Source organism: Amaranthus tricolor, chromosome 1 (assembly GCF_026212465.1).
Source record: "Amaranthus tricolor cultivar Red isolate AtriRed21 chromosome 1, ASM2621246v1, whole genome shotgun sequence".
NCBI lineage: Eukaryota > Viridiplantae > Streptophyta > Magnoliopsida > Caryophyllales > Amaranthaceae > Amaranthus > Amaranthus tricolor.
In genome coordinates, this window is record NC_080047.1 from 2,270,148 (window position 1) to 2,288,097 (window position 17,950).

The window sequence follows — 17,950 nt, forward strand, 5'->3', positions numbered from 1 at the left end:
CTCTGAATTTTGTTACTTGGCACCAATCTGAAAAATTTGGGTTATTGTCTTTGATGTTACTGACTTGCTGTGTGGAATTGTTGTCTCTTTGTCTTTGATGTTACTGACTTGCTGTCTTTCAGTTGATTTGATGGCTTCGTTTTAAAATCAAAAAGTTCATATTTTTCGTAGCTAATTAATCAATTTTGAACACTTAACGCATACCGTGTTTGTTTGTTTGTTTTTTTTTTATTTATTTTTTTTAAATCTGAAGTCAATGAAAGATTTAAAATCCGCATGTGCATGTGGCGAGAGGGTTGTTCGTTTTCGATTGCCTTTCAAAAACGTCGAAGAAATCAGGGAAGAATTGAAAACTTAGTTTATTTTTTCAATTTGTAATGTGTAATTTAGTTTATGTAATTTTTTGTAATTTAAATTAAGTACTTTATGGTTTGTTAATTTAAAAACCCCAAAAATGTATTATTGTAAATTAATTTTATTGTAAATGTGAAATACAATTTTCCCTCCAAAATTCAATTTTATCTACTTTATTTAACAAAAAAGAGAGAATCATTAACAATTAATTCAATCAATTAAAAAATTCCAACTACTATCTTTTTGGTGGACCCATCCCGCTTTTAATATCTGTACCCAACCAAATAAGATTATTGGACAATTATTCTGAATAGGAGGGAATATGATTCATTTATAAATACACGACTTGTTATAACTTTTGTTTATTTTCATATGTTCTTGCTCTTCGCCTCCTTCGTTATCGCATCTCTCAAACCCTCTCTATTTAACTTTTGAGGTAATTATCTTCGCCATTGTTTTTCTTGATTTGTTTTCTAGCGATTTCCTATACACTTGTAAATATTTCAAACCCTAATTTTTTTCTCCTTTTTTTTATGCTGAAATTTGTATCACTTTTATTCAAAATTATTTTTGCCTAGGGTTTCAACTTTTATGTTCAACCAGGGTTTCAACTTCTATGTTGAATTACTGCATACATTGTACTTTTTGTTTTTGTTATTCCATTAGAATTTCTGAATCTTTATATTGTTTTTTTTGAAGTGATAATCTTCGTGTTATTAGATTTGCGTTTATTATTGAATTAATTGTGTTTATCAGTACCGAGTGAACTTATTGGTAATGAGTTTCACTTGATTTTTTAATGTCGACTTGTGTTTTTAATTTGCTAGTTCTGGGTTTGCTGTATTATTCAATTAGTATGAATCTTTGTTTTGAAATGAAATTAGTACAAATTTTCAAATATTGATCTTTATTTTGAAATGGAATTAGTACAAACTTTAAAATATGATTAATTCTGCGGAATTTAAGCTTTTTTTTTTTTTGAGAATTTTCTATATTGAATAAAAACTTCTTGTGGATGTGAGGATTAGGGGCATGTTATCGCAAAAAGTCTATGTTTAATGTCAGACATTGAAGGGAAAGCCAAGATAGCAAACCTCCTTGCTGGTAGTTTTTGGGTGGTTGTTGCAGAGGTCATAGCTACCTAAAAGAAAAGGGGAAACTAAGCCATGATTATCTTAGTAAAGCAATAGGTTTTATTGCTCTTTATTAGCTTAATCTATGACCCTATTTGAGATTTCTAGGTTTTACTCAACTGTAATATGCAAGTTTAGGTTTTCATTTATCCTAGGTGTTCATAATGCATTGATTTTTTTTTTTGTGTGAGCTATTTAAACGTGTTTTACTTATGGAGCCTGAGGTTTATTTTTAATGCTATATTTGATAATTTATTAATGTCTATATTTAGCTATTTCATTACGTTTACATTTTAGAAGTTGAAGTTCATTATAAGCTAAAGCTAACCCTGTTTGTTTTTGGCTGGACAGGTTTTGGTTGCATTGCTTTGAAGAGTGAGAATCATGGATTTTGATGAGTATGAATATTTAGAGAAGACGGTAGAAAATCCCGAGGTTGAGAAAATAAAGGAAGCTGTTAACGGTGGTGATGAACCGGTAAAATCAGGGGAAAAGGATCGCAGCCGAAGCTCTCGGCGTAGGGGTGAAGATGATGATGGAGATCGAAAATCTAGGCGCACTAGGTCGGGAGATGATGGGCGAGATCGTGATCAGGACAATCATAGAGAGAAAGGTTCATCCAGACATCGATCTCGATCTAGAGAAAGAGAAAGAGATAGAGAAAAAGAAAGGATTGATAAGGATGGGGAGAGGCGTAGAAGTAGCCACAAGGATAGAATTAGAGAAAGTGAGAGGGAGGAGAGAAATGGGAGGGATCGTGACCGAGATAAGGATAGGGAGAAGGAAAGAGAACGAGAAGGAGATCGTGATAGTGGAAGGAAAGAACGTGATCGTGAGAAGGAGAGCGAGAGAAGTAGAAGTGAGCGTGATCGACGTAGCCGGAGTCATTCAATTAGGCACCGGGAGGATGGAGAGAGGACTCGGGACAAGGAGTACAGGGAAAGAAGCCGGGACAGGGAACTTATTGAGAGGAGTAGGGACAGAGAACATAGAGAAAGGAGTTATGATAGAGATTTACGTGAAAAAGAAAGCAGGTATCATTTTTCAAAAAATAATCGACTATTAAGAGTTTATTTTGCTGCTTTTAGTGGTAATTGAAATATCTATTTTGACGTATGCACATATATATTTTTCAGTCAGATGCACATATATATTTTTCAATCAGATGGCCTACTTCTGATTATTTTTTGGTTCTTGCTAGTAACTTTTCATCAAGTTATTTCTCTATGTAATATATTTTTTGGCCAACATTTCAGCAAGTTCTACATTCCAATTATGCTGTTTGTTATGTCAGACTAATCCAATGAACTTTTTGCCTTTATGTAGTGATGTATGTATGCTACTTTTTGTAGAAAAAAAAAACTATTTCATGAGTTAGGTATAACTCGGTACATTTGTTTATGCTCATCAATTGGTGATTCTTTTTTGAGTTTGTTACTTGTTCTATTGCTTTTTTAACTGTCACTTCTCTTCTTAGCTCCTCATCATATCATTCAGTGAGGGTTCATGGTATTTTTTTTCTCTACTTGGTGCACTGCTGTATTCTTGAGGCTCCCACGCCCCTCTAGTTGGACCTTTTGCTTTTGTTCTCTCCCAGTTGAACTTGCAAAAGGTGCTGCAGCCATATTTACGTGAATGTACCTCTATAACAGTTGGATTTTTTTGTTATGACTTATGTGCATTTGATGGTAAGTATATTTCTGGTATTGAAAGCTAGATTCTGGGAACTGCAGATATGCTAAAGCAGTCTTCAGATGGTCATTCTGGCAAATGAGCCAGGCTCTGGATATCAAGCTATGGGTTTTAATGAACTTCCTAAACTCCCAGGGATTTTGTGAGAAGTCTTGCTGTTGGGATTCTGTATTGGAGGCTTTAGGATGATGTTTTATTAAGAATATTTCTATCCTCCACCTCTCGCCACAGTTGCTTAATTACATTTATTGTGTTGCAGACATGCTGTTAAGGGAGTGATGGGCTTTGCTTAGGAGAAGCACTTCTGTTTCCTTGGGGATTAGCAGTATTCACTTGGATGACTGATCAAATAATTTTGCAGGAATTTTAAGTTCAATTAAATGTTTAATGACTTAACATCAATCCTTGGGCTATAGAATACGTGTTTTTCTTATGTGTAGTCTCTTCGATTTAGGTAGTCCAAAGATTTCCCTGTTCAATCCACAATGACTCACTTAATAGTGGCGTTTCTGTCACCTGCTGGGTGTTTCCATGGGCATATTGACAATACTTATATTCTTCTGGTTGGACCGCCATACTCACTGTTTCCCCTGTGAATCTTTATTATCTTTCTCTTATATGTATTTTGTGAAGCTTGTCTTTCACCCCTTATGTTTGCTGATTGATTTTCAATAGTTAAAAATTGTGGCAGATTTGTTGCTGCTTGTTTAAATTGTCTGGGGGAACATTTTTCTGTGTTACATATGGATTAGAAATGCAATGGATTGTTTCTTGGCCCTCTCCTGCCCGAAAATTTTTTTCTTTACAAAAAAGCTGCCTCCAGCAGTCATGTTTTCTAGCAATTTATTTTTAAATTTCTTCTTTTGTAATGCTGTTGATAATCCCTATGTTTTTACAGGTTTGTCAAATTTTGTTCTACCTCAGCATGATATTAGTAGTAGTTTTGATTATTTGCAAATTTTGTTACCTCCAATAACTTGCTGCAGTTCGCTGCAGGGCATGGTTCGACTTTAATGCAAGTAGTGGATCACAATGCTGCTATTTCAAGATCTCTTAATTGCTATAATAGTTTTAAACATCCATGCTGGTCTGATGGTTTTTTATGTTACAAAGATCATTTGGATTAGGACTTGACTCTTTCTTATTAGGTTTTGACCCAATTAAGTGTTGGTCTCGGTTTCTGCTCCTTTTTTTTTTTTTTCTGGCTTTTCATTGATGAAATTAGTTTATTTTTTCTGCAGACGTCACAAGGTAAAGAGGGAGGAAGCAGAAGAACCAGAGGTTGACCCTGAACGAGATCAGAGGACAGTTTTTGCTTATCAGGCACATTATTTCTCATAAATATTTTATTTTTCATGTTTTTGCTCGTATTTTTACTTGGTTACTTTCATATATTTGACAGTTTCTTCATGTAATTTCTTGCTGAATGTACTGAATGTTACCTGCAGCTTCCGCTAAGGGCAGATGAAAGGGACATTTTTGAATTTTTCTCCAGAGCCGGCAAGGTGGGAAATTAAATTATGTTCTACTTGTTTGTCAGTACTCATAATTGAATTGCTGTTGAATTGGCAATTGTTTAATTGTCGGTATTCTGCATATATATTTTGCTTCTTCAGTTTTTGTACATTTTGCTTTTGCATTGAATATGTGGAATTGTCGATATGGTTCATAGTGTCTAGTGTCTGGGGTCAATGTCTCCAAAATTATGAAAGAACAGCAATTTAATCTCAGCATTAAAAAACGTCTTGGTCCTGTTTGATTTGGCTCTATACTTTCGAATTGAACTGCTGTAGCCTTTGTGCTTCTGTAACTTGGTCTCTTATTGTAGCATTTGAATATGGTTCTTGTTTTTTGATGTGTTAAAAAAAATGTAAAAATGTAAAAATGTCTGATGCTCTGAAATTTAGCAACCTTTTATATGATAGCATGTTTTTGTATCTCACTGATATATGAGGAAAAATATGGTCAAAGGAGGGATGTGAATAGTGAAGAGTCTTTGTGCAACAGCTAAAAGCGGACCAAGGGAGTGTTTATTTTTATGGAATGAGGAAGTGTTCAATTGATCATTTAAACTTTTTACACCAACAAATAATGGTCTTATGCTGGATTAACCACATGCCACTACCCTAATTCTAAATTTAGAGTTCTATTCTATTTTATCTTTATTTATGTTTAATTAATTAAATAAATTTTTGAGTTAATGACGATGATATGCAGGTTCGCGATGTACGACTCATTATGGATCGAAATTCTCGACGTTCCAAGGGAGTTGGGTAAGCGTACAAGCATGTTTAACATATATGCCTATTATTAATCTTAGTTTGATGTTATTGAATACTTTTTTTTTTACCAAGTTTTTCTTTATATTTTCTCCATGAAAGTTTTAGTTATGTTCGCTTGTAGTTTAGTCTGCAGACTGTAGTTTCTATAATTTAATCCCCTTAACCCTTAATTAGCCTTGCTGTTTCAGTTTTATGAGTCAACATATTGAAAGCTAAAATGTTCATATCAGATTTGGAAATTAGTCTTCTAGTAGAGGCTGTTTCTGTTTTATTCATTTTAGAAACTATTGAATAGTGCTGGATAATCAGTTTGGCCTCTGGATGTTTCTTCAACCCAAAACTTCTTTGTGATCTGCAATTCGAAATTTTGAGGATTAGTAAAATAAGAATGGAGATGAGGTTGAGGATGTTGTGGAAGTGTGATTCCCTTGATCACAACCACTCTGCTACATCTGCTACCTCGGTTGTTTCTGAGTAAAAGTTCTGAAATTGTCAAAAACTTGAGATTATAACTGGTATCAATCGAGGAGGATTTTAATATCAAAGAAATATTTGATTTACCTCTAGTCCTAGAGCATTGATGACATCAAAATTGGGGAGATACGACATAATTATTTCCTATCCCAACTCCAAGCTACCAAAATAGCACCCTACAATAAGATGCACAAGATTTTCCCAAGTTCATGCTATTTATAAAAGTATAGAGCTGGACGTATTATATTGATGTTGATATTTGGTCAAGTTCTGTTATAATTTGGTGTTAGAGTAAACGTGCATCCATTCTCTTGGGTGCATGGAAAAAGGGTTAACATGAAGTATTTTACCTGTCTCTACATGTATATGTGTGACCAGAGTTTCACATGAAAGGGCTATTAAGGCTTTTCATGAAAATAACAAGAACCTGTGAAGCTGAACTGGAGTGATCAATAACAGTAGCAACGAACAGGACTTATTAATAACTTTTGTGAGGATTATAAGTTAAAACCAACAGGACCAAGATCAAGTAACCATTAGAAAGGATATTTGCATAGAATATTTGTTTAGTTTATGTGCTCAGCTTTGATCATGGTTTTTCCTCTATTGCGGTTATTCAGCAAGAACCTCTTGGGATTTATCCAAAAACTTGTTAAATAGAATACAAGAGCTGTATATGAAAGCAACAATGCCTGCATGGTATCAGTTTTGTTACATTGATAGCATTTCAGTCAATATCCATATTTACTATTTTATTCCTACTTAAATCATTCTATCTCTTAAATTCCTTGCTATCTCTAATCATTTTTAGGTTATTGTGTCCGATAGGAACTTAAGATGCTTATTTCGCAGATTGTTTTCTTCGAAAATGCAGTAATTTATACACTTTTTTTTGTTATGGACTTGTCTAATCGAAGCAAAAGCTGTACAGAGAACATAGGCATGATCTTTTGTACACTCCAAACTATCCAGTTTGAATTGATAAGGGATAGATACATTAATTATCTTTTATGTAGGCATTTTACTTCTAGATTATAATCATCTTTCTGCAGTCTGCTGCAATCCCCCTGCCCTCACAATTTTGCACAGCAACAATATATCTGCATCCGTTAAACGATACATTCATCAATTGTAATGTTCTATTTAGTTGAAAATAATGTGTGCATGTGTGTGTATCATTATTCTGGTTCTGTGTTATACTGTTATGGCATGGAATGAAGAGGTGTTGATTGCTATGGTAGTTCGTTTGATGAATGCTTTCTTTTATTTATATCAAATTACGTACCCCTGCAGGTATATTGAGTTTTATGATGTGATGTCAGTTCCAATGGCTATTGCACTCTCTGGGCAACTTATTCGTGGACAGCCAGTCATGGTTAAGCCCTCTGAAGCTGAGAAAAACTTGGTCCAGTCAACCTCTACTACAGCTGCAGGTCTCACTGCTTCAGGAGCTGCAAGGAGGCTATATGTAGGCAATTTAGTCCCCAACATTACTGAGGATCAGCTCCGTGTGGTAAGAAAATGTTCATTTTATATACGTTGCTATCAATTGAAATTTTTTGTCCTGGTTGTGCATCGTGTTGTGTGGATGTAGTCATGTAGGTTTTTTCTCGTTTAATATAAGTTCTCTGCTGAAAATTTTGGTCATCTACGTCATATTTTGCTTCCTTCCCCCTTTTTATTTGCGACATTTCTCCTAAAAGTGAGAGAAATTGGGAGAAATATGGCAAGTAATAATGACTAAAGAAGTATCTAAAACAGATACTGATTTGTTGATTTGGGTTGTGGAAATACACTGCACTAGTACAGCTATTGAGTAGGCCATGAATACATTATTGGCTTCAGTCTTGGAGATATTGGCTAGAGATTGACCATAGCAGGTAGACATTTAGAAATAGAAAAAAGATTCATGGGAATAAAGGTTTGAAAGAGAAAACTGGATTTGAGTCAATCTAGCAAAAGTTTCCAGGATTCATCATTCATGGTGCAAGTTTGTATAATATAAAAAATGCCGTTTCAAAATTTTCTCTCTAAGATAAAGGGATGGAATTGGCTAGTTTGCTGGTGCCAACTCTGACATCAGTGTTGGACTTGAGAAATGAGTGAAATAACTTCTAGCACATGTAAACATTCTTTTAGATTTCTGCCGTCCAATTTCACCACAGATCCCCCTATCCTTTATTTAACCTCAATATTCTCTGTTCCCACCAAATTTTAGTACTCCTCCTATTCTTCCTATTAGTCCCATTTGCTTTTGGGTTACTGTTCACTTATCATCACTCTTAATATTCTTAATCTAAAAGTTAAACATAGTCGTGTGAGATCTTATTTGATTCGTTTCAATGCAAGGATTTTTAATATCAAAATTTTATAATTTTTAATTAAGCATAATTAGAGATATTAAGAGTTAAAATGTTGCCTCGGCAAATAAAAGTAAATGGGACTTGTAGGTTGAATATGAGCGAGTATCAAGTTAGTGAACCTAATTCTGGGACTGAATAACTAAAGTGTGAGTTGCTGGTGACTCTGTAAAAACCTGAGAATTGCAGCATTTGTATTGTTTTGAAAAAAAACCTGGAAATCAGCCATGAGCCAGAGCATCCCAGTGATAGAAGTTTTTATGCAATCTAGGAAAGTTTCTCCCACTGCAGAGTACTTTGAATTGGTTACTCATCTGTTTCTTTGGATTCCTAACCTTTTTTATGAGGTCAACATGAACTAGGATGGGATCTGTGTAAGTTGAAACTAGTATGACACTGGCAAAGCAGCATACTGTCCATTTAGGTTATATTGAAGAGGGAGGGAGGGAGGGAGGGAGAGACAAGATAGAAGATAGAGAATCTAGAATTCTGAGAATAAATGATTTGTTTGGGTAATTCATGTAAATAGGTGATAAAACAATTGTTTGTTTGATTCCAGTATATGATAAATTTGAATTTTCTTTCATGATTTTGATGGGCTGTGTAAATCAATTTGTTGGGTTTATGCCTCGAGTAATTATCCCAGAATATCATTTGAGTTAACTGGTTTATTGTAGACTTCACTTGTATTACTTTGTTTGAGTCATATTCGTATATTATATACTTCTAGACCTTTTGGGATGCTGTAACTGGCAAAATTAGTATTGGGTTACGGCATATCGGTGGGGAGCAAAGTTGTGTATCTTTTTTCATTTGATTTTACTGTTGTGGCTTTGTACTTGATATGACTCAGCATCCCAAAGTTAGCTCTCAGTCAGAAATCTTCAAGTTGGAAAGTAGGAGTGATACAATTCAAGTGATTTTTTGTTATCAAAGCTCTTCTGCTTTTCATAATTATAAATTTCTTATTGATTCTCATTAATGTACAACTTGTGTAGTTGTTTGGTTCATTGTTGTAAATATTATATTTGTGGTGTGCCTTTTGGCTGATGATATAGTTTGTTGTAGCCTTTTGCTTTTTAAATGCAGACCTTTCATTTATCTACCTGTTATATTATGTATTTTTGGTTCCTTGCCAGGTATTTGAAGCTTTTGGGACTATAGAGTTGGTGCAGTTACCTCGTGATGAAGCAGGTCTTTGCAAAGGTTTTGCTTTTATCCAGGTAACTACATCACAGTGCTGACAAAGTCGATCTCTTTTACGTTCATTCAAATTTTTTATTTGAGCATTCAACTAATAATTAGCCTCTTTTGGGGAGAAAGATGTAAAACTTGGCTGTATGGTGAAAGGCTTTGGAGTTAAGCTTTGGCATTGTATTTTTTGTATGGTGAAGGTAAATCATATAGTGTTTAGTGATAACAAATGATATACAGTGATGATTTTCTTTGAATCATGGTTCCTTTATGTATTACACTCACGATGACTGCTATTCATTTTTTCCTCATGTTCAAGGGCTGAGAATCATCAGAACATTGCACTCTTTCCCCATCCTTGCCACCTTCTTACTGGATGTTGACATAGATGATATTATGCCTAACTGCTCCACTTGTTATCTGCTTGAAGTGTTAAACTGCTGCCTTGGCCTTTTCTTCGTCATTACTCATTAAGTTTCCGTTCTTGTTTCATGGTGATTTTTAACACAGTTTGCACGTCTTGAAGATGCTAAAGCAGCTCAGTCTCTCAACGGACAATTGGATATTGGTGGTCGGGTTATGAAGGTGATTGTGATATTTCTTTGCGACTTATGCTGGCTCTGAATGATCTACTGTTTCTGTTTACAATTCTTGTTGAATGGTGTGGTGTGTGCTTTTACTTGTGCCTATATCTGCGGTGTAAATTGTTTTTTCATCAAGGTTTTTTTAAACGATATTGAGTTTATTTCCTTTGATTTTGCAAGATTTACTATCTGAATGTCTTGCTCTTTTTTTAAACAGGTTTCAGCTGTTACTGACCAACCTGGAATGCAAGATGCTGGGGCAACTACTGGTGATTTAGATGATGATGAAGGCGGTGGCTTTGTGAGTACCTGCCTTATTTTGCTTTCCTCTCTATTATAAACTAATCTCTTCTATGTGAAGTTTTTGATGCCTTTTAGAAGTAGGGATTGAGAGCAGGTTCTTCTGTAATCTGTATGATGTCACTTGGAAGTTACTTTAACTGTGAAATTATTGAAAAATTACCAAGGGTTTTAATGCTTGTTGTGGACCAATTATTATAAACACATCAACTGTTGCTGTTTTGACTTCTCTTTAGTCTTTTGCACTGCTTGCATTGCATGTTTATATTTCCCTTTCGTTTTAATTGGATAATCATTCTCCTATGTGGAAAATAAAGCAAAACCTGTTTTTTCTTTAGGTACTGAATGCAATTATTTGCCTCCTTTGAAAATAAAGAAAAAATGGCCTTACTTATCTGCTACAGTTTTGAAATTAGAACCACTATTTATTTGATGCATTTTTGTACAATTTCCAAAGGCTTTAAATGCAAGCTCCCGACAACAGCTCATGCTAAAGCTGGATCGTAGTGGCAATGTTACAAGGTAAGAAGTTTCTTCCAAATTTATTTTGGTGGGCCTATAGTCTATCTCATTGTGACTTGAGTTCATAGCTAGAAAATAAGTTTTGTTGATTGGGCTTGTGTTTTGTTGATATGTTGGGTTAAAAATTCCAAATTCCATCATAATCTTTTGTTTCTTTAACATGTTGGAAGCGGAAACTAGTCACCTAAAGAATCCATTATTATACTTTGAGTTTTACAAAAATATTCTCCTATCATATTTTTTTGAATATTTTGGTTTCATGGTTTTTCATCATCATTATACCCAATGTATCCTGCCCATATTAAATTATGAACAGGGCCTGGGAAGGGAATGAAGGTGGCAATTCATACCCATATAAGCTTCTATGTACACCTGTTTTCAGTTTTCACTACATTAATTGGTTCACATGCATGTGAAAATCAAATTAAAGTGTTGAAAACTGAAAATGGGTGTACATAAAAGGTCAGATGATGTATATATTTGGGTGGCAATTTAATTGGGCATTTACCAAAAGGTGTACATATATGTTTAAAAGGTGTATATATTCAGTTGACATTTCTCTAAATAATATGTATTTTTTCCTTTATATAGGGTCAAATTCCAGTGAGAGTCAAACTTATATGAGAACCGTGAGAACCATTCTACATGATAAAAAGCTTCTACTTTTTTATAGAAAATGTGTTACTTTTAGACAAAAAAGTGAAAATTGTTACTTTTTTTTAAAAAAAATTGTTACTTTTTAGTGAAAAAGTGTTATTGTCAGAAAAATTTTCAAAAATCAAATTATACAAAGTAACACATTTTTTTCTGAGAAGCAACACTTTTTATGTAAAAAGTAACACCTTTTTGTGAGTTTTGTTCAGAATTTTTTTTAAAGCTAACACTTTTTTGTCGAAAAGTATCATCTTTTTTTAACAAAAAAAGTAACACTTTTTTTGCTTAAAAGTAACACCTTTGTGATATAAAAGTAACACTTTTTTGTCAAATAGATTGGTTCTTCCTGTTCTCAAATAAGGATGGTTCTCACTGGAACTTCTTCATATATATATATATATATATATATAAATATATATGGCCAATTTTCACTACGTTCTTGGGATGATTTTAATTATCTTAGGTAATGAGTTGAAGTGTTGAACAGTTCTAGAGCATGTTATTTTGGGGTTGAAAATGTTTACTCTAACCCTAACACATTGTGGGTTGAGTACTACTCCACTGTTTTTGTGTTAGGTGTTGGTTCAATTAGGTCAGCCCATGAGAAGACTAGCCAATTAAGTTTGAATGATCACTATTCTTGGTATCTTTTTGATTGGTATTTCTGTTTTTGGCAAATGTTATGATGCAGTGTACCTGGTTCACTTGCTTCCTCAGCTGCTGATAGCACTAGTGTTTCAATGCCATCAATGTTGGTGCCTGGGGCTGCTCCTGGAGTTTCTCCTATCGTGCAACCTGCTGTCTCTGCTTTTGGAGGAATTCCTCCTCCAGCTGCTGATACTGTGGGGGTTCCCAGTGAATGCTTATTGTTGAAAAACATGTTTGATCCCAAGCTGGAGGTATTTAAGACCATCTTATTTGGTGTTTCTCTGAAGTGTTTGTTACTTTTTTGTGCTTACATCTGTTCTTTTTCTCTCCCAGACTGAACCTGATTTTGATTTGGACATTAAAGAGGATGTGCAGGAAGAGTGTGCAAAATATGGTGCGGTGAGGCACATCTTTGTTGACAAGTAAGAACTTGCAGCTTTCAGATTTTGTTAAATGTTTGATACCCCTACTGAATAGTGTGTTCTGTTACCTTCTATTGTTTTGAGTTAATCCAGATTTAGTTTTTAAAAGTGCGCCTAGGCGTGCGTCCAAGAGAGGCACCAGAAAATAGCTTCTTAGTCTGGGCTCAGTGAGATACTTAAGCCGCATAACGATTTTTGCAATATTTGCACTTTTTTCGTTTGGCGCTTTGGGTGTAAACCTTTTTAATTCTATCGTAGAACAACTAGACAAAAATAGTTTTTTCTTATTCGAATAACAAGAATGGTAGAGCCTTAATCCCAAAAGATTGGGATCGAAGAGAGGAAAAGTAGTAAATAAAAAGGATTTTCTTCTTGTTTTCAAAGAGAGGCAAAAAGGAGGGAAATAAGGATTTGCTTGGAGTCTTAAAGTAAGCGAATTTCTCTCAGTTTCTCCACTGCCACTAGGTAAAAAGGGTTTTTGTCTTGTTTTTATAGAGACAAAAAGGAGGGAAATAAGGATTTTCTGTGAGTCTAAAAAGTAAGCGAATTTCTCGGTGCTTCTGCATCTTTTGTTGATATCATCTTTTTTTTCTTTTTTCTAGAAAGTAAGGAGACAAAATGTGTGGTTCGCTTGTCAAAAGCTTGCGCTGGCACCTTGTGCTTAGGCTCCAACACCCTTTAGTGCCTCCATGTGCCTTTTGCCTTTTAAAACTGAGATTCCACGTTTAGGAACAGTCTTGTTCTCTTGACCAGTCATTTAAAATCCAATTTCTCTGACACTCAAAATACACTCAATAGATATATTTGTACCCTTTTTGTCAATTTTTATCTGAAAAGGAAATGAAACAATTGGTGTCTGATCAAATTAGACTGGGTGAGATGGTGTGGCAACAACGATGCCAAACATTAATCTCAGCATGATGCGATAGTGAATGGAGAGGGAACTCACTTGACTTTGAGCTATTCATGAGGATTGTTAGGGTATACACTTTTATTATACAACCTGAAAGTTGTACAAAATTGGCACGAACACACACCAATAATAAGCTTGTTGGTGATATACTTGATTCTTCACCTTGACCGTAGACTTAACGTGCTTGAACCACCACTTATTGCTAAATAGATGAATGATCACAAACTGAGCTTGCAGAAGATGATAATCGGAAACTTAGATTACATACAACTACAAGGCATACAAAAACCACTTTTCTTATGTGTTTAATGACATATGTGCCTAGATGACTTCACGAATTACATTGAAGAGTTACAATGTAATCACACATTCCTTTGGCAAGAGAAAGATAAATGAAAGATTTGCGATTTTGTAAACAAGGTTTAGAAGCTTTTGTATTCCTATGATTGAGGAAGGCTCAATAGGATTCATTTTTAGCGTTCGGCGAATCAAAAAATTTAAATTTGGATTTGAGTCAGTTCAACCCTTATACAAAAATAGTTCAAGTTGAGAATTTTAGAATGAATTACTTGTTTGTTCGTGATTTTGTTGAAGTCTTATGATATTATAATTGAATCATATAATGTATGATTTTATAATTGAAATCTATTATTGAAAATGAAATACTTGTTCTCAAAAACAACTCCACTTGTGAGTGCTTCAGAAAAAATTCTGTGTTATTTCTTAATTTGCTTGATGAAAAACATCTAATTAAGTGCATAATTAATTTAACTTCCGATCAATTTTTCTCTCAACAAATAACTTTCCGCCATGTGCGTATTGTAGTCATACGTTCAAGACATGTAGGCAACAAACTGCTGAAGAGAACACAGCAAAGAAATTAACGAAAACCGTCAGGTTGTAAGTCACGAGTTATCGCCTGGGACTTTTGTCCAGAGACAACCCTTGGCAGATTCACCAACAACTCATTGGTCCTACCTCCTAATCGCAAGATTTCTTTGAATTTAGTCCATAACCATGAACCACCAATTATTCATTGGTACTTCTGGTGAACATTTAGTACTTTTAAAACCATAAAGTGTGGATCTCTTATGTCTTGCTTTTTAGTCAAAGTTGATTACTCATCCTGGAAATGCTTGGAGTTACAACCAGTAGGGATCGTTGACATGTTAATTTATGTACCAGGCTCCATCCTTATGAGAAAAACTAAAATCTTTTTTGGGCACTGCTATTCATCACCACCTTTTTTATTATGCCGTCACATTTTTTATATTGAAATTCCAAAACTGCCCCCAACTTATTTCTCTTTGCTTTCTGTACACTCAAATTCAACACTGAAACGATATGGAAGGAGAATTCAACATCGAAAATGTCGAGATAACTAATGTTATGCAAAAGTTCGGAAATTTTCTTAAACGTAACGATTTTTTTAAAATTGGTTATAGCTTTAAGTACCCACTTCGCAGATGTTTGAGGGCGGGATTCTGATGTCATTGTAACATAATTTATAGAATTTTTACTCAATATTATCTTAAATTTATACGATTGATTCCTCCTCCCCTACATTTTCCCATCTATGGGCTGAATCTGACATATTGCTAGCCCACAGCCCATAGCCCATGTTACTTGTCTCTTGACTCACCCTTCTCTGATGATCCTTCATATTACCTTATGTCCATGTTGGATACTCTGTTCTGGCATGGATGTTGATGCTTGACTCCTCGCATAGACTAAGAGTATGGGTTCATTTTTTTTTATCCGAATCTGACACTTGGACATGTGCCCATGGCCAATTATGGTAGTTGAATCTTTGTAACAATTACATACACCGATACCTCTACCAATCTTCCCTTCCCCTGACCGTACTCTGTTGATTGCTTCTAGCTCTGATAGCCACCATCCTCTCTAGCGCTCATCGCACTGCCTTACCCTACATTTTCTTTATCCTTCCTGTTTTCTTTTTTCATCCTGTTAACCTAATTGAGGCCTTTGTGGGGTTTTTAAAGTACATTTTTTAGGAGTAGCAATGTCAATTTCCTTCTCTTTAGGTATTAAAAGTCTAAATTAAGGAGCTCCTATGGTTCATAACTTCTACAATCTTTATTGGCTTTGAATTCCCTTATTTTATACTTACAAGTACTCTGCTTATACATCATACTGATCAGTGTTGACAGTTATCTCTTTGAAGTGTCTTGTCTCTTGCTATCATCGTATTTCAGATTCGTTCTCAAATATATTTTTCACCCGAATTCTTTTTCCTGGGAACAGGGACAGTGAAGGATTTGTTTACTTGACATTTGAGAACACCCAAGCTGCTATGAATGCGCAACGTGCACTACATGGCAGATGGTTTGCAGGAAAGATGATTAGTGCATTATACATGGTGAGTGCACATATTTCTTCATTCATATTTCCGATGTAAAATTTATGGAATAAAATCTTTCATCATTGAGTCATGTTCTCTATGCAGCTCCCTCAAAACTATGAAGCAAAATTCCCGGAAAGCAGATGAACCAATAAATTGAGTTTCCCGATTGGAACTCAGATTTTTGGAAGATGATTGAAGTGGCATACTAAAAAAACAAAAAACAATACATGGAGAGAAGACAGATTTTGATAGTTTTGTTGTATTGTTATGTCTTGATTGGCCTAGTAGCGTTTGATAGTGTAAGAACTTTCACTATTTTCTTAAAAATAGTGCTCATGGCTTGTGTTAGCAGTTTATTATCCCAAAAAGTTTTATTCCAACATTTGGTGTATTATTTGCACTTGTTAGGTACTGAATATTTGTAATTTTATTATATCCTAAATTTTTGGATTATTATGCTTTGCCAATGTTTTTTTTTCTGGGTGCTGCATACTTTCATGGTAAAATCTTTATCACTACTAAATTTGTTTTTCTTATGTTTTTCTAAAAATAGCTCTCACAAGAGAAGGAAAATGCGAATTTGAAAATAGAGTACTTCTAATTTCTTTTGGGGGTGAATAATAGCTCTTATATCGGTACTTGAGAATGCTTGATGAAATTTGCAAACAACTACATTAACACATTTAGTACAAAATAAGTATATAAATGATTATGTATTCAAGAAGATTATAAAATCAGAAAAATAATACGAAGAGTTTATAAAGGTCTTTGAGTATTCAAGTGAGAGAAAGAACAAGAATTTCAGAAATTTTGGAGATCAAAGAGCAAAATGAATGTTTATCAATCTTCATGTAACCTTCATTAATTTATAATGGTTGACGCACTTTCATCCCATTAATTCATTTTATAACTGATTTCGTGAATAAACATAATGCTAAATAACCAACATAATTGATACAATTATCAAATTTTACAAAAATTTGCAACTGTACAAAGGTGCTTGAATGAGTATAATTAACGCTTGAATGAGCATTTGTCAAAACAATTTTTAATAACTTTAGAAAAGTTTTTTTTTTTTTAAAATCATGTATTCGAACTAGCGTTTTAGCTTGTGAGCTCTATTTTAGCTTTGTTCATTACGTACTATTAAGATTTATACTCATTGCTCCCTCTAATACATAATATATAGAGAATATCGTAACTTGCTCTAAATATCAACATTGTTGGCTATTAGAAATAACCATAACAACAATATTGGTGAAATAAGAGTCTAAAATCATAGGTTGGTAATAGTTTAGTAGTCGAAGACTTTTTCTTTCTTCGAGTTTGATTCTCATCAACTTGTGAAAGGATTAGTTTTAGGCTTGTAGGGTGTTTTCCTTCTTATTAGTTGTATTTGTTATGTTGTTTGTTAGCTCAAAACCATATTGAGCAACTATCAATTGAAGTATCGCATTTGATTGTCACATCCTCAGCAAATTCATGTGCTCTTTCTTCACCAAAGAGGAATAATGAACCTGATTTGGTATGGGAAGGGAGGGAAATTATTTTTCTTCATTTAATTTTTAGTTTAAATTTAATAATCATTTAAAATATAGAAGAAGAAAAAAAAAATTAACAAAGTAAGTCTTTTATCTATTTTATCAGCTAACATGAAAAAAAATTTATTAGATGAAAAATAATTTTAAAGTTTGTCTTAATTGATGTAGTTTTTGAAGTTCGAACCTAATAAATTTTTTTGGCTAAAGTTCGGCTTGTCTTGTTCAGTTTTCTTTTTGATATTTGATAAGTAATTTTAACGACTAATTAAATTTCACTTCAAAAAAATACAATGTAAATATATGAGTATTAGTGTACTTTAATTGATTAGAAATGATTTCTTTTACTTTTGAAAAAAAAAATTTATTTTGAGAATTGGAATTTATCTCAATTTGGATTTGATAATGTCTAGAACTCGATTCTCAAATCGCTATCCTTTTTCCTCAGCCAATCCCATTATCAAAATAAGGGTTTTATCTTAAGTTTAATTAGTTTGATGTCAAATTCATTC

General features: G+C 33.9%; 1 protein-coding gene across 1 annotated transcript; it reads left to right on the plus strand.

Moving 5' to 3' along the window:
• The first annotated feature begins 690 nt into the window (after positions 1-690).
• Positions 691-16,367, plus strand: LOC130798581 (uncharacterized). The gene is made up of 14 exons (XM_057661632.1): positions 691-790; positions 1,839-2,521; positions 4,421-4,502; positions 4,628-4,684; positions 5,397-5,452; positions 7,229-7,448; positions 9,435-9,518; positions 10,000-10,074; positions 10,291-10,374; positions 10,831-10,895; positions 12,241-12,448; positions 12,531-12,619; positions 15,801-15,915; positions 16,003-16,367. The coding sequence occupies exons 2-14, from the start codon at positions 1,872-1,874 to the stop codon at positions 16,042-16,044; spliced, it is 1,827 nt and encodes a 608-aa protein (XP_057517615.1). The 5' UTR covers positions 691-790; positions 1,839-1,871; the 3' UTR covers positions 16,045-16,367.
• Positions 16,368-17,950: the final 1,583 nt, after the last annotated feature.

Coding starts and splice junctions, on each gene's coding strand:
- LOC130798581 (XM_057661632.1), top strand. CDS start 1,872: ATGGATTTTGATGAGTATGAATATTTAGAGAAGACGGTAGAAAATCCC. Junction 4,685..5,396: donor TTTTCTCCAGAGCCGGCAAG/GTGGGAAATTAA, acceptor GATGATATGCAG/GTTCGCGATGTACGACTCAT. Junction 7,449..9,434: donor CTGAGGATCAGCTCCGTGTG/GTAAGAAAATGT, acceptor GTTCCTTGCCAG/GTATTTGAAGCTTTTGGGAC.